The following is a 16,188-nucleotide window of genomic DNA, read 5'->3' on the forward strand; positions in this document are numbered from 1 at the left end:
TAAACCTTACATTAATAAAAGCAGTAATAATTTTCAGAGAGAAACTCTTATTTCAAAAAGGGAGAAATGGGTGTAAGAGCATGAGCCGGAGATCTGTCTGTAGGCACAAGGAATCTGAAATGAAAGACATTTTAGACGAAGGAGTAAAGAAACAAGAGAAGGATTAAGGCACACACTGGTTTTCGGTTACAGAGTATATTAAGCCTGTTACATTTTTATTGTCTTTTCACAGGTAGCTGCCCTGCTTCCCTGTTATTTTGAGGCAGGGGGCAAGGAAAGCTACGTGAGGACTTGCTAAACATTGCAAACTATTCGAAGTAGAATAGTTTGCTGGGGCTAGCAAAGAGTAGGGGAAATAAAGTGGCACTATTAATTTTAAATGAAGCCTACCCAAGTGTTGACCCAGTCCCAGATATAGATCAAGTCAGTCATAAATATCTGTAGAAAATAATTACATTACAGTCATCCATTTGCCAACCATGGTTTTACCATGGTCTTGAGTATATGCGAATGGGAAATTACCAACCACGACCTGAGTATCTGCGTTTGGCAAGGGTTTTTTTTTTTTTTTTAGTGATTTTTTAGGGGTTTCAGTGATCTTGGGGGTTTCAGATGTTCAATCTGCTCATTCCTCTTGGTGACCCTTGCTAACCCTTGCTAAATTTGCGGTCCTTTGCCAATATAAAATGCCTTTGAGTGATTGGCGGGGTGTGTGTGTGTGTTTAAAAAATGTCAAGAGGTTTGATCTGCTCATTCTTCTTGGTGACTCTTGGTGATATCACAGGATTTTTTGTGATTTCTAGCAATCTTTGGGGTAATTTCTTCATTTATTTTTAGGTCTTTGGGGGGCCATGGTTCCCATACCCCCATTTCCCATAGAATTCAATTGCCTGGCTAACTTTGAATTTGCAATCAGTGAGGTTTAGCCAGAACTGAACCCTAGCGGTTGGTGAGGGATTACTGTAATTTAGTCAAGACAGGTATGAGACACAAAGTAGAGCTAGTTAAGTATAGTTGCATTGTTGTAAACAACAGCAGGTTATAAACCTGCTGGCAACAAAATGACACAACCATTCAGCTGCTACTTCTGTTAATCAATTCCTGTGGGCTCTGGCATTTAACACACACATGCCTGTGCCCCACATGTTCATTTGTAGACTGGTGTGTTCAGAACAGTGACTACTTCTGAACATGACTTAGAAGTAATTATTGTGGGCACATTCACCACCTGGCTGAAGCTGAGCAGGACTGAGACTGGTCAGTGACTGAATAAGATATTGCGTAGGAACCCAGTTGTATACTGCCTTAAGTTCCAATATGCAAGAAAGGTGATATTAAAAATTAATTTCCCTATTTAATGTGTTTTTTAAATTTCATTTTAGGTTTCAGTCGAGCAGCATTACCCTTTGGTTTAGTAAGAAGAGAACTATCTTGTGAGGGCTACTCCATTGATCTTCGGTGTCCAGGAAGTGATGTCATTATGATAGAAAGTGCTAATTATGGACGGACAGATGACAAGATTTGTGATGCTGACCCTTTCCAGATGGAGAACACAGAATGTTTCCTCCCAGATGCCTACAAAATTATGACACAAAGGTAACAAATATACACAATACAATACCATAGAAAAGGAATCCATTTGATATGGAATAAATTGAATTTATACATTTTATGAAATATCCAGTCTATTTTCCTTTGTTTTTTTAATTTTCCTCTCTCTTGAAAAAAAAAAATTCAACTCTATAAAGCATTTTAATATAGAGATAATAAAAGCAATAAAGCCACTAGCAAGATGGGTTGAGCTTCTGCTTTCTTTAAAATCAAGAAAACCGCAAAGAGACAGAAACATTTTACCTTGTTTGAAATGTTGCTGTCTTTTGGGAGCAACCTAACTCCATATGCAGATTAGCAGTTTTTAAAATTAAAGAATTGTGGAGAGATGGCACTACTGTAAATAAGCATTACATTCAAATAGGTCATATTTTAAATTATAGAAGGTATATCAGTAAAATATATTTCTGAGCATTTCTAAACAATATTTATTTATTTCATTTCATTTATTTTTCATATTTGTAGACCACCCCAAACTTCTGTTCCTGGGAGATTTACAACAACAGATTAAAAATGAAAGCCTTAACCACAATCCAGTTAAAAAGCTTGTGTGAAAAAATAAGCCTTTAGAGACTTTTAAAAAGTTGTCAGAGATGGGAAGACTCTCATTTCAGCAGGGAGCACATTCCAGAGTCTCGGGGAAGCAACATAGAAGGCCCGTCCTTGCATAGCTACCAGACAAGCCAGTGGCAACTGCAGACGAACCGCTCCAGATTATCTCAGTGGGCAGTGGGGCTCATGGTGAAGAAAACATTTCTTAAATACCAAGGGCTTAAGCTATTTAGGGCTTTATAGGTTATAACTAGTACCTTGTATTTTGCCCAGAAACTTATTGATAGCCAGTGTCGTTCTTTTAGTATAGGAGTAATATGATCTCTCCGAGATGACCCAGAGACCAGTCTGACGCATTCTGTACTAACTGCAGTTTCCAGACTATGTACAGAGGAAGTCCCACATAGAGTGTGTTGCGTTAGCAAGTTTGGAGGTTATGCGCATATGTACCACTGTTCTGAGGTCATTTATCTCAAGAAATAGATGCAGCTGGCATATCAGCCAAAGGTGATAGAAAGCGCCACTGCCTCAGCCGGGGACACAGGGAGAGGTTTGGATCCAGAAGCACCCCCAAACTGCATACCTGTTCCTTTTGGGGAAGAGAGACCCCATCCAGAACTGCTAGTTCAAAATAGTCTCCCGACTTCTGTCCCTCCACAATAAGTACTACCGTCTTATCTGGATTCATTCTCAGTTTGTTATCTCTCATCCAGCCCATAAATACCTCCAGGCAGGCATTTAGGGAGGTTATGCCTTTTCCTGATGATGTTGACATGGAGATGTAGATTTGGGTGTCATCAGCATACAAATAACACCTGCACCAAATCTCCTGATGATCGCTCCCAGCAGTTGGTTTCAAGAGAGCCAGTGTAGTGTAGTGGTTAGAGTGCTGGACTAAGACTGGGGAGACCTGAGTTCAAATCCCCATTCAGCCATGATACTTGCTGGGTGACTCTGGGCCAGTCACTTCTCTCTCAGCCTAACCTACTTTACAGGGTTGTTGTGAGGAGAAACTTAAATATGTAATACACCGCTCCAGGCTCCTTGGAGGAAGAGCGGGATATCAAATGTAAATAATAATAATAATAATAATAATAATAATAATATAGCAATAGCAATAGCAATAGCACTTACATTTATATACCGCTCTATAGCCGGAGCTCTCTAAGCGGTTTACAATGATTTAGCATATTGCCCCCAACATTCTGGGTACTCATTTTACCGACCTCGGAAGGATGGAAGGCTGAGTCAACCTTGAGCCCCTGGTCAGGATCGAACTTGTAACCTTCTGGTTACAGGGCGGCAGTTTTACCACTGCACCACCAGGGGCTAGCATATAGATGCTAGAAAGCACTGGAGATAGTATGAAGTCCTGGGGGACACCATATAAAAGTTCAGATTTTGAAATGCAACAGTCTCCAAGGGACACCATCTGGAATCTGCCTGAAAGGTAGGAGCAGAACCACTGCAAAGCAGTGTCTCCCACTCCCAGACCTCTCAGGTGCTCCAGAAGGAAACTATGGTCGATAGTATAGAAAGCCACTGAGAAAGCCAAAAGGACCAACAAAGTAACACTCCCTCTGTACCCTAATTCCTAATTGGAGATCATCTATCAGGCCGACCAAGGCAGTCTCCACCCCATAGCCCACCTGAAAGCTAGTTTTGAAATGGGTCTAGATAATCAATTTCCTGGTCTGGAGCTGGGAGACTACCTTAATTACCTTGCCCAGCCATGGAACATTGGAGACAGGCCTATAGTTGCTTAACTCTGAGGGATCCAATGTAGGCTTCTTCAGAGGAGGTCTAATGATTGCCTCCATAAAACAAGGAGGTATCCTGCTGTCCCTCAGAGAAGCACTTATAATCTCTACCAGGCCCTCTACAACAACTCCCTGTTATAAGAGGGAGTCAGTACTTTGAGAAACAAACACTTTTAATAAATACTTTCCACATTAACATAATGCAAAACCTTTTAGAAGCTTTTAAATTCTAATAAACTATATCTCTCTTTAACACCAAAAGCTCATGTGAGCATTTATTTACAACTGATTCTATGAAGTAACAGCATACTTCCCTCTGCTCAGTTTCCTTTTACCTTAGGCGTCTTCGGTAGATTTAAAGCATTCTTATTTTTTGTTGTGTACTAATGTTAGACACATGTATAAAACATAGACACATGTATAAAACATTCCAACAACCTTGGCATAATTTAGGAACAGTAGGCACAATCTAGCTAGAGTACCGTTAAGTCACAATTAAAGCACATTTTTCTGATCACACCATTTGAAGCCTATGGGCCTTTACAGTTTTTAACTTTGGCTGAAATGTGCTAATTTTTTGTTGTTTGTTTAAAATGATGTGGTAGGCTGTGATTTAGAAATATTAAGCGCCCATTACCATCTGTGGCAAATCAAATTTATTTAATTAACTTTGTCTCATCATAGCCAACAATGGGAGTAGCCCTTTGCACGTGAAGGGCTTTATCACTGAATGACAACCATTATTTGCAACCACGTAATATTCTGGTCTCCAGTCTGTGTTCTAGTCAACACTGACTGATATCTAGATTTTGCTGGGTATGTGCTAGAGAAGGCACATTTTCACCTATCTCCTTCTTTCTGAAATCCGCTGTGCCTTCTGAAAATATGTCCCTGCGGGTCCTGCAAGCATCAGGGTCATATTTTCAGAAAGTGCCATGGGCTTCAGAGGGCAGAGGTGATAGACAAAAATTGCCAGTGTTCTCTAGCACGGGTGACCCATTAGTCTTGATGTCAGGCACTGAATTTGAACCAGCTGATATTGTGACTGCAAACATGTTAAACATATATTCTTAATAATCATTCTAATCAATTTCCCCAAAATGACAGTAGCAGAGGAAAGCACAGGGTTAAAACTTCTCTTTTTAAACATTCTCAGCAATATAACAAGGGCACATACAAGCCCTATGTTCCTTAATAAATAAAAGAGCCAGCATTACAGTGCGTCCTTTGAATTAGTTTAATTCAGACTAATTAACTTCTAAACATTCTCAACAACATAACAAGAACACATTCAAGACATTTTTCCTTAATGAATGAAAGAATTAGCATTAAAGTCCATAGCCTGAATTAGTGCTATTCTAGCATAGCTGGCGTAGCCTAGTAAACGATCCCACGTCACCATATTCTTATTCTGCAGTGCTCTCCCTTTTGTGACACTCTTTTATTCTTCAGAGGACACAGCTGTGCTGAATTCAAAGCTCAATACAAGAGTGGTTTACTAGCTTTGCCCTCTTGACCTTTCTATTTGTCAGTTAGTGGACAGGCCATTTAAAATTGTTAGACCCTTAATCTGAGATCTCCTTTTTTCCGTTTATTGTCTTAAACGTATGATGATGAAAAAGCCCATTTATATGATGGAGGAAATAGACAGGAAATGAATATGTTCTCCGGCAATCAAGTGTCTTCTGACAATGATGTTTTTAATTCTCTGTCAACATGAGTGACGCATGGCTGTAAGAAAACAAAAATAAATTAACTTTCTGATCGTATCCCATGCTGCAATCATTATACATATTCCCTTGCTTGTCGGGCCTCCACCCAAAAAAGTGTAGGTAGACCAGCTTCCTTTTAAGTGAAAACAGAGATGCCCCTCTTTTTTCACTAGAGTCTCAGACAGGTGGATGGGGAAATCACACATCTCATCGGATTAATCTCATCAGCATGAATTGCTTTGGTGTCTTAAGCCCTAGATCTGCATGGGTGGAAAACATAAACCAGTTTGAGAAAACTGTTTCCCGACTACCTTATCACATTACAGTGCACCCGACTGAGAACCAGTTTGAAGCATTTTGCTGTATATGCCTTGTGACAGCACTGAAAAAAATGGCTGTGTAATAAAAATCTTGAGGACAGTGTCAAAATGGCATATTTTAAAGTGGGCTGAAAATGCCTCCAGATTCAGAGCCTCCCCCCCCCGCCCCTGGCTACCACATCCACATTGTTTTACAGCGCATAAAGCCATCTTTGTGGAGGTGAGGCCTCTTAAGACTAAGATAGGGACACTACTGACATTTTTCATTTTACCCATTTTCATGTGAATACAGTAACAGTTCCTTCTGAGGATCAGACCTACTGCCTTTTTTGAAACGTATTCTGTAGTGAAAGGTGCCTCATAGTTGTCTTCATCCTGCATTTTTCTATTTCTTTTTCCCTTGCTCCTTTGGATACTTGTAGCTCTTTCTCTGCCCTAAAAGTGGCTATATTGATTGTCACATATCAGATACCAGTTTGGACAAGCGCATTCCCTGAATGAATGTGCATCAAAGCTGTCATTGTAAATGACTGATCTCAAATATCAGGTCCTTATTTTCCTTTGGCACATCATTGGCTTTCAATACCACAGTCTGAAAGATGCTTGACAAACCTCTACTGTACATGATTATCAGAGCCAGACACTCTCTCTTAAACATTCCTTTATTTAGAGCTGGCTTCAGCTCACATCAAAGAGGACTCACAGACATAGGCATTCTTTCTGCAAACTCATCTTAGAATAAATTCGTAGTCAGATGGGTGTTTGCAGAATTCTTCCGCTTTAACCTCAGTTTTTAACATTAACCCAATTTCAGTTACTTTGTGAAACAAAGAATTAGAAGAGCCAGAGGCTGACTGATTTATCTGAAAATATTTTATGTATTTAAAATATTTATACTCCGCCCCATCAGTACAACAGCTCACAACATCATCAAAACAGATACAAAACAGATACAATGTAAAGATGAATAAAGTTAAACAAGTTAAAAGACCGGGCTAAAACCACATTTAAAATTTAAAAAGCTAAAGAGTGAGAACCCTACCAGACATAAGCAGCATATAAAACATTAAAAAGCCTCTTTTAAAACCCACCTAAGGAACCCGCCTCTTAAATGAGGTAAGGGAGCAAGCATCCCTTTAGCCATGTTTACATGACCATTAGTATGATCAAGTGTGTGTGGTCAATGTACTCAATGCAGTCGTGGGATTTCCAGGGTCGGGATGCATTGTCCTGACCTCTGCACTGCAAGCACGCTGTGCTGCTCGTCTGGAAGCATGTTTTGTGCTGCTAACAGGAACACTTGGTCATCTGGGCAGAGGAAAGCTAAGTTTACCAAGCCTACCACCCCAGCCACCTGGTCGTGAGAACGACATCATTATCTATTATTATATTGCGTTGTTATTCTAATGACCCATTTTGGTTAAACAAAATTTGTTTTGGATGTATTGCTATGCTTTACAAAGCCGTGTAAAATAGGTCAGGCTGGAGACCTAAGACCACCTAGTAGAATCTCAGAGATCTCAGATCTCAGAGATGAGATTCAAAGCAGGGACTCTTGCTAAGTGGGCAAAGAGGCACCTTTTTAATGTGGTGAATCTCTTTATTTAGCAGGGAGAGAGTAACTGGCCCTATCCACCCCCAGCACAGTACTTCCATTGCTGTTGCTGGTGTCTTATTTTATGTTTCTTTTTAGATTGTGAGTCCTTTGGGGACAGGGAGCCATCTTATTTATTTACTATTTCCCTATGTAAACCGCTTTGGAAACTTTTGTTGAAAAGCGGTATATAAATATGTGGTGTTTGTTGTTCTTTGTTCTTGATTCATACATAACTCTTAGCCACTGTGCTAAAGAAGCTCTCAACTACATAGAAATTATAACACATGCCAGACTTGTAGTGGTGCAGAATCATGGAGACACACCAAAAATAAGACGTGCTATTTGCAACAGTGAAAAAGAAATCATGCCCATTTTTAACACAGGAACCCCACCACCTTCTTAATTTTTATTCCAGCATTAACATTTATTTAACTTTTGTAGGGGGAAAGATTATTTTAATTTATCATAATTTTGAAGTATTAACTAAGGAATAGAACTCTGATTATGTAACAGTTTGTGAGGACAAAAGCACTATGATGAATACAAAACTCACAAGATGAGCCTGATGCTATGGGAATTTTTAATCCACATGTTTTATGTAGTCTGTTGTGGTTCTCTCTTACAGTTGTGCTGAATTTCTAGATTAAATCTTACGTGTAATTGAGTTGGGAAAAATATATCCTTTTATAGCAGTGTATATAAGAACAGTTTACCTAATGCTTAAAAAAAATTAATAATAAAGTTGCGGACTGCTTGTAAATCACTGTATTAGTGACTGCTTTTTGTTAGTATTTGTGGCGAGTGGTTCTTATATTAAAGAACTCTGTGCATGTCAGTTTTACACACATTAAAAGAGCTTCTCTCCTATAGCATCTTGACAATCGTGATTTGAGCTTAGACTTGCATGCCCACAGGTGTGTTGAGAGCCATATCAATCTATCTGGACTTATGCTAAACTGTGGTGTAGTAAATTGAGGTTTGTGTCCATGCCAGAACTTTCAAGTGACCACATATGTGCTGATGAAAGATATCTCCTTGGATTAAAATAAGTAGTCACAAACCTCACAACCCTCCCCCCGCCCCCCACTTGGTTTTCTAAATTTTACTTTTCAGAGCCAACACCAGAACATCTTAAACAGGCCATGCCTCCTCCATCCCATATTTTTAGCCTGATTTTATTTTGTACACCACCTAGAAATATATATATCAGGCAGTATGGAAGTATGATAAATGAATAAATGATGTATCCTTCTGTGTCTCTTGGTCCCACTGGACCCTAATTCTTGATTTCTGTTTTGATATACAAATTGAACATAAGAATTAAGGTTGTAGTAATGATATTATCTATATAGGGAAGTAACATCCTTGCTTGGTAGACCATTCTTTTCTACCATAAAAGGCATAGCTTATTATACTACAACGTTGGTCACTGTAGTTACTAAATCAGACGTAAAGTGGATTTAGGGTTCTTCTACATGGGATTGCTGAGGCATTTATGTCAATCCTTTCCTGAAGAGACCTTTTATTAATCTATGATGAATGCTGAATAGGAAATGTAACCAAGATTATTTTTATTCAAATATAATTTAAATATTCATCAAAGAGGATTTATGCTTGAAACTGACAGAGACTATTAACATCAAAAAATATAATTAACTGCACTGGGTATCATGAAGCAGAGTTAGCCAAATAGCCGAGAGGTCTAATTGCTCCAGAGTTTGCAAAGCAATAGTTTATATACGATACAGTTGCTGTGGAATTAATAGTAATGTGGTTTCCTATGTGAGGCAATTAAAGTTTTCTGTTAAGGTTCATTGCTCTATGGAAAATCTGTTGACTAGCATGTAGTAAACAAAACTGACAAATAAGTCATGAAGATGGAAACCTGTAGGAGGAGATAGATCTTAAATTGCAAGAAAATAGTTAGATTTCACTTTATTCAGTGAAGTAAATGAAGAGGCCTTGGAGGTTAAGCATTATACAATAAAGAACAATATTGTTTGCAAAAAATATTAGTTAAAATGCAATTTTAGTGCTCCTCTGGAAAATGATTACTGTAAAAAGGACTGATCAAATTGAATGCAAGGCCATGGTTGTTACAAAAGTAACTGTGCTGCTTTTTCAAACTGTACATGTAAAGGTTACCACTGTGGCCAAAAAATAAAATAAAATAAAGTAAAATCCTGGTTTTAATACAAATATCATCTTGACCTTTTTGGCTGTTTAGGCCAATGTAGTGAAGCAGGTGTCACCTTTTGCATTGAACCTCATAGGTTTTTGCACTGCTTGGTCTGTCAATCTTTGATTAGATAAATTGGCCGACATTACTAAAAAAAAGCGGGGGGGGAGATAACTCCAGACTTATATACTTGCCCATATAAATATAAAGTAGAATCCTGTCACCACAAACTAGACAAGGATCCTTAATTTCTCATCTGATCCACAAATTTTAATGTGTGTTTGTCTATATATGTGTCCCCAGTCTTCAAACAAATTCTGCCAGTAAGATTTCTATATTTAAACTGTGCTTAAATATCTAAGTTTAGAAATTGGGAAGGATGCTAAAACAGACCCAGCTAGACTTCCAGTTGCTCGTAAAGACGTTCTGCCTGTATCATACATTATTTAACATGCTTACCCTGTTTATATCAGTGACATAAGAGTGTGTGCTACTTTCTCAGAAGAGTACTGTCTTTGCCGCTTCATAGCACACTGTCTTGTACTCCCAGGCCTGCACATGGTGTTAGCAGATATTTAAAGCACTTCAGCCTAGCATTTTATAGGTCATGATGAACTGAGCCTATAAAGCAAGTTACTGCTATGAAGTTAATGCAGTCTAAGAGTGTTGCATAGACTGAATGCTTTACACAGTGTAATATTTTAGCTTGCTATAGAAACATCAATTGGGCATTGCAGAAGTCTGCCCTCATATAAACCCCAATGTCAAGTGTGTTTGATAGCATAATAATCCTACTGTAGTATTGTATAGATCTGTACTCCTGAGGCTTACTATGCAGTCATGTATAGTATAGTCACTTTCTCTTTTTTAAATAGGATCATTAAGGAAATGTGATTGTTGATTGCCACCCTTAAACTCTGAAGGGAAAACCGGAGTGTGAATAATATTTGTCTGAATGAAACATGCATCCATTTATGCATCAATTTAATTAATTGGTTATCTGTTATTTACTGTCTTATTATCTAATGGAACAGAAACTGTGAACAACTTTGGACATTGCTGGATATGCAGGAAACTAGTGCCTTGTGCTTCTTGTTTGTCTGTGACACTGTCTGTTCTGAAATACAGTCACCAGATTCCAGAGCCAAGACAACTTGTGCATCTTTCAGCAGCTTATATTTTGGATGAGATGCTGAGATGCAGGAAGCACAGGAACACTTCCCTCCTGAAGCTGTTATTAGTAGTTCCACAGTAATTGGATAGGATATGTGTGTGTGAACCTTAAGTGTTTTGAAAACCCCATGCAATGCCCCCCAAATAAATGCCTGCACATTTAAGTGTTACAAATCAACCTATGCGGTTACAACCAGAACCCAACCGTATAAGACTCCTTACTGTTATCTCTTACTGGGTGGGGGCGGGGGGACAAAATCACTGAGCTGAGCTATATTTCATCTCACTGAGATACATAAGTGTAAAAACGTCCGTGCTACTTTATTAGTGGCAGTCAGTGCAAGTCTTATCTTTAACCTTGCTCTTCAGCACTTGCAGTATTGCTTTCTTGTGATCCCTACCTAGAAGGCGTAATGATGTTGAATATGTCTTTAATCTAAGCATTTTACCAGCTCTGCCAAGCTGTTTTTTTCAACATAAAGCAAACAGCATTCCTCAGACCTGTAAGGTAGTGTTTATATGAGCAACAATGATGCAAGCTGGATACATTCTTTCTCTTTTTCAAACAGAACAACCACTTACGTATCTATCATACTATGTGATGTAACTTTTCAGGTGGTGAGCAGAACAATACATTTATGTTCCCAGATCTCTGGGTGGACTTCTCAGTGCAGATCTGCTGCCAGTGTCATAGATGAGTTGAAAAAATAAAATCACTTACTCTATATCTGCTTAGTGTTCTTAAACAATGTTGTTGCCCTTATGCCTGAGATATGGTGTAAAGACTCAGGGACTCAGTGCAGTCCCACTTTTTGAAGAGCATTTTGGGTAACATTTTGTAAGGCTAAATACATATGAGCTACTGTTCCATTATCATGAATGCCAACAGCAATGCCTTGTTGCTTTTTTATTAATCATTTCCTGCTGTCAACCCAGTGCTTATTTCAATAGGAAAGGATTTGCATCCAGTGAAATGCAGTGTTATATCTAACTAACATGGGGTTTTTAATTGTGTAAACATATGAAGCTCTTGCAGTAGTAGGCAATTTGATAAAAGGATTAGATTATGAATATTTCTGATTTAATTAATTAAAGATGAGCTAAAAACTGACAGAGGTGAAGCAGTGGGGTCTCCTCATATGTTTCTTCAATATCTGAGCTTGTGGGGGAGAAGCACCAACACCCCTTTCCAAAGGGTTTGAATGAAAGAATGAAAGAAAGAAAGAAAGAAAGAAAGAAAGAAAGAAAGAAAGAAAGAATTGTTCATTGCAGATTTGTTATGGCAGATTCTAGCAAAATGCATTGAGAAACAACCTACAATATCTCTTCCCCCCTCCCTCCCCAGTTCAACTCTTTTGAGTTTCAAGCGTGAAAAGATACCTTTTCAGAGGAAGTGTTACACCTGGAAGTTTTAAAAACTTTCCAGATGCTAATTATACACAGACACCATTGTGGCTGACAAATAATAGTTCTTTTGTGTGATATCCAACCTATCTCAGGGAAAAGCACATACACTCACACACCAAGAGCACACATATACAGAGTAATTGTGGCACAAACTTCAGGGATACATTTTAATAGAAAATGACACCAATGATACTGAGTTGATTAAAGGCCCCTACAAGGGGACACCACTTCTATCGCATGTTTTAAACCACATGGGGAATAAGGGGTGGGGAAACCAGAAGATCAAATCAAAAGCATTTTATTTAATCATTAATCACCACATTTGACATTTATACTTTTAAAGCCATGAATAGAGAGTTACTTTAAAGCGGGCGGGGGGGGGTGAAGAAGAAAGACCCATGCTGGTCTGAGATTGCAATCTAATCAGTACAGAAAGAAGGGAAAGAATGAAAGAAAAGAAATTCAGATCATTTGTGAAAAGCTTGAAATTTGTCATTTTATGGTCTCAGCTTTGTTTAAAGTTGCATTTCACTATATATAGAATTTGCTATGGTGTTTAATAATATAATGTAGATGCTTTCAGCCCATGTTGACAAACAGACTTCAGAAATGTTGCCCCCCCCCCTCAGGAGGATGTAATTTCTTCAAAAGGAATAGCTTTGCTCTTAAGAACCAGCTCACCCTGTACCCAAAGGTTTATGTGCTGATTTGCACATAATCCCCCCCTCCTGTTTTTGCATCTTTACTGACTGTAATGCTCTGAGAGGGTAATTAATGGGCTAGAAGAGCCATTTAGGGAAAGCCAGAGCCGTGAGGGTGAAAAATATTTCTCCATGGAACGATCTTTAAAGAATAAATAATTACACGTGCCAGAACTTTGCGATGACCAATCTAAATTTGAGTATAATTAGGATGAACATGGTCTGAGAATCGAACCACTTGGTGTGTGCTGCTATTTTCATATCATGCAACTAATTAAATATTTAAAAGCCCACCCTCTTCAGTTCTTCTCCCTTGCTAAAAGAAAAATAACCTGCCAAAAAGGGCTGGTAACTTTTGCAGATAATTAACAGGTTATGAGGGGGAAATTCAGCTTGCCTCCAAGGTTCTGCAAGGTCATGTCTTATTATGCTGTATATTCTATATGGCCTGGTAACAAGTTTCTTGCTAATTTAAATCTTAACTAGGACATCCCATAGCGATTTCCCATTTCCCTTGTCAAAATGGGAAGTGATTGTTTCTCTATATGAAAACTGCAGTAGGTGAACGTTTTCATAAGTAATTGGTCCTAATTGGCACTGGCCCCAATATATAGAAATATATTTTAATTATCCAAGGAGAGGGTTTGAAATTTTAGGCATCCTATATTCTTAAATACACACACACATTTGCTCACTCTGTGTATCTAAAATAATGTTGTTCCTGCATTATGTGGAGACATGATGACCCTGTGAAATTAAGAGGGTCTCGGTGGTCTGCTTTGTAAATAAATATGTCTTACTTTGCTCCTAAAATGAAGGCACTTTTATGTTGAATGTGCATATCTGGAAACAAGAAACTTGGGCTGGATTAATAAGACTCTGGGTGAGTCAGGCTTAATTTGCATTAAACTGACCCAAAGGTCTTGTAAAATTGCTCAGAATTATCAAGGCTTCTAGCATATCAGAGGTTTTATTAACAAATCACTGGTGTTATTTTAAAAATTGCTTATTTTGCTAATTAAAGGATATTTTAAAGGCAGTTTAAAGTTGTATTTAAAATCGATGCAAATTACTGCATATAAAAGAAAATCTCCATATTGTTGGAATTGTAAATCCTGACATAATTTACTTAAGAATCTCATTTAAAATAACTAGTCTGACATTGTAAAACTTTTAATCCCATTATGGACATTTAAATGCCAAGTAACAGATAAAATGAGAATCACAGGCAAATGAGCATAAATTTATAATGGTGTTTTCTAGCATATGTTCTATTTTTACTTTTTATCCCTATCCAGAGCACACCATTTAGAATTGTTAATTTCAGTGGGACATAGTGACTGAAATCTAAAATGTGATTTCAGACATTCCCCATAAGTTGCAACTTCCCAGTACGATTTCCATGTCCCCACACACAGCTTTTGCTTCCTCCCAGCTTTAACAGCAGGCTGTCTCCTATGATGAACTCCTGGATCCTGAAATGATTGCTTGTATTTATATCACTAAAATTTAATTGGAAATTCAAAACCAAGAGGACTTGCTTCAATTAGTCAGAGGTTCTCCCACAACTGAATCCCCAATTCAGCCCTGATACTTGCAGGGTGACTCTGAGCCAGTCACTTCTCTCTCTGCTTAACCTACTTCACAGGATTGTTGTGAGGAAAAATTTAAGTATGTAGTACACAGCTTTAGGCTCCTTGGAGGAAGAGCGGGATATAAAATGTAAAATAAAATAAAAATAAGGATGGTCTTTTCTTTATGAATCTGCCAGATCTGTTTCCTTGATATGTTTTAACACTTTTATTGTTCTTTATGATTTGTATTGATATTTCATGGATTTACTGTGGAAAAGAGGTCTACAAAAGCTTACCAATATACATATATATATTTTAATTAACAGTCCAATGGTATGTAGAGCTAGGAGCACTTAAGCCTTTGCAAAGTTTGTTGCTCTAAGAGCGCAGGACTGAGATGTAAATTAAAAATAGACATCTGATAGTTCTGCTCAAATTACCCACTGAAAATAAAGTAGCTTCATAATTGTCATCTAACTTATTTTGTTGTTCCCCACTCACTTCACACAATTTCACCTTGGAATTAGTTCAGGAAACCAGGAGCTGCACAATCCCCTTTCATTCAATGGCAGAGAATGTAAAGATAATGATAGTAATGCGTGATATATTTTGCCAATTCAGTTTTCTGTGTAGAAAATGCATACTGTATTGTAGTGTATAGGTCTGCCTGTGTATGTGCACATACCCACATGTGTAATTAAACAATGTAGCTTCAAATTAACTTGTATGCCTTGATTGATTTTACAGAACTACTCATGAAGAAAAATTAAAAAGTATTTATTATCTGGCTTTCATTTTAAAATCTCTGCAGTTTTTAGGCTTTGAAATCAACATTGTTTAGTGGGGCTTAATTCCAAGAATTTTACAATACTACCATGCAGTGGGCCACAAGCATTACTTATTGCATTAATTATGACAAATGTGATCATTACTATGGAACACCTCCTTTGCCATATTAATTGCACCACATTTAGCTTCCTAATGTTATGTTTATTTAGTAATTAATAAAGTTCAACAAATCATTAGTTATTAAACATTTAAAGAAAACTGTGTCTGCATTTCTCTTGCAGTGTTAAAATTGTTGGCTTATGCACAGACCCGGCAGGCTTCTTTCCCACTAGTCCTTTATTTTTTGTTGTGTTTGTTTGTGTTTTAAATAATATACTCTGTTACTAATAGTGGATTTGAAGTTAGTGTTAGAATTAGCCCTCATCTCAAAATTGTGACATAAATTGTAAGATCATTTGCAATTCATAATCTCCAGTTCCTAGCTATCTTAATAAATGAGAGGGCCACTTTTTTCCAAGAAGGCCTTCTGTACCTTTACTAGTGATGTGAGAAGTCAGAAATTCAACATGTCTAGTATTTTGCACTGCAAAATACAGTGGTGGAGAAAATGGTTATTTGCAGTGTAAAAGACAAAGAAGAATAACAAACATGAATTCCTAGCATGAAGACTAAGGGAAAGGAAAGTACTATCAAAAATAGGAAAGGAACTGAAGGAGTTGCTGAAAGAGGAAAAATATGGAAATCAAGAGAAATGTCTTAAAGAGAAGTTACTCAAGAAAAGAGAGAAGCAAGGGAGGCTAAAAGGGTAGCAAT

General features: G+C 37.8%; 1 protein-coding gene across 29 annotated transcripts in view; it reads left to right on the forward strand.

The window, feature by feature from the left end:
* ADGRL2 (adhesion G protein-coupled receptor L2) overlaps positions 1 to 16,188 on the forward strand; it is a 269,111-nt gene that overhangs the window by 144,876 nt on the left and 108,047 nt on the right. For all 29 annotated transcript variants that reach the window (XR_008320682.1, XM_053313455.1, XM_053313457.1 and 26 more), the window contains exon 3: positions 1,383 to 1,596. Coding sequence is in view for 28 of the 29 variants with exons in the window: in XM_053313455.1 (XP_053169430.1) it covers positions 1,383 to 1,596 (214 nt within the window). In the remaining variant the exon portion in view is untranslated. The remainder of the gene's footprint in view (positions 1 to 1,382; positions 1,597 to 16,188) is intronic.

Source organism: Hemicordylus capensis, chromosome 4 (assembly GCF_027244095.1).
Source record: "Hemicordylus capensis ecotype Gifberg chromosome 4, rHemCap1.1.pri, whole genome shotgun sequence".
In the NCBI taxonomy this organism is placed as follows: domain Eukaryota; kingdom Metazoa; phylum Chordata; class Lepidosauria; order Squamata; family Cordylidae; genus Hemicordylus; species Hemicordylus capensis.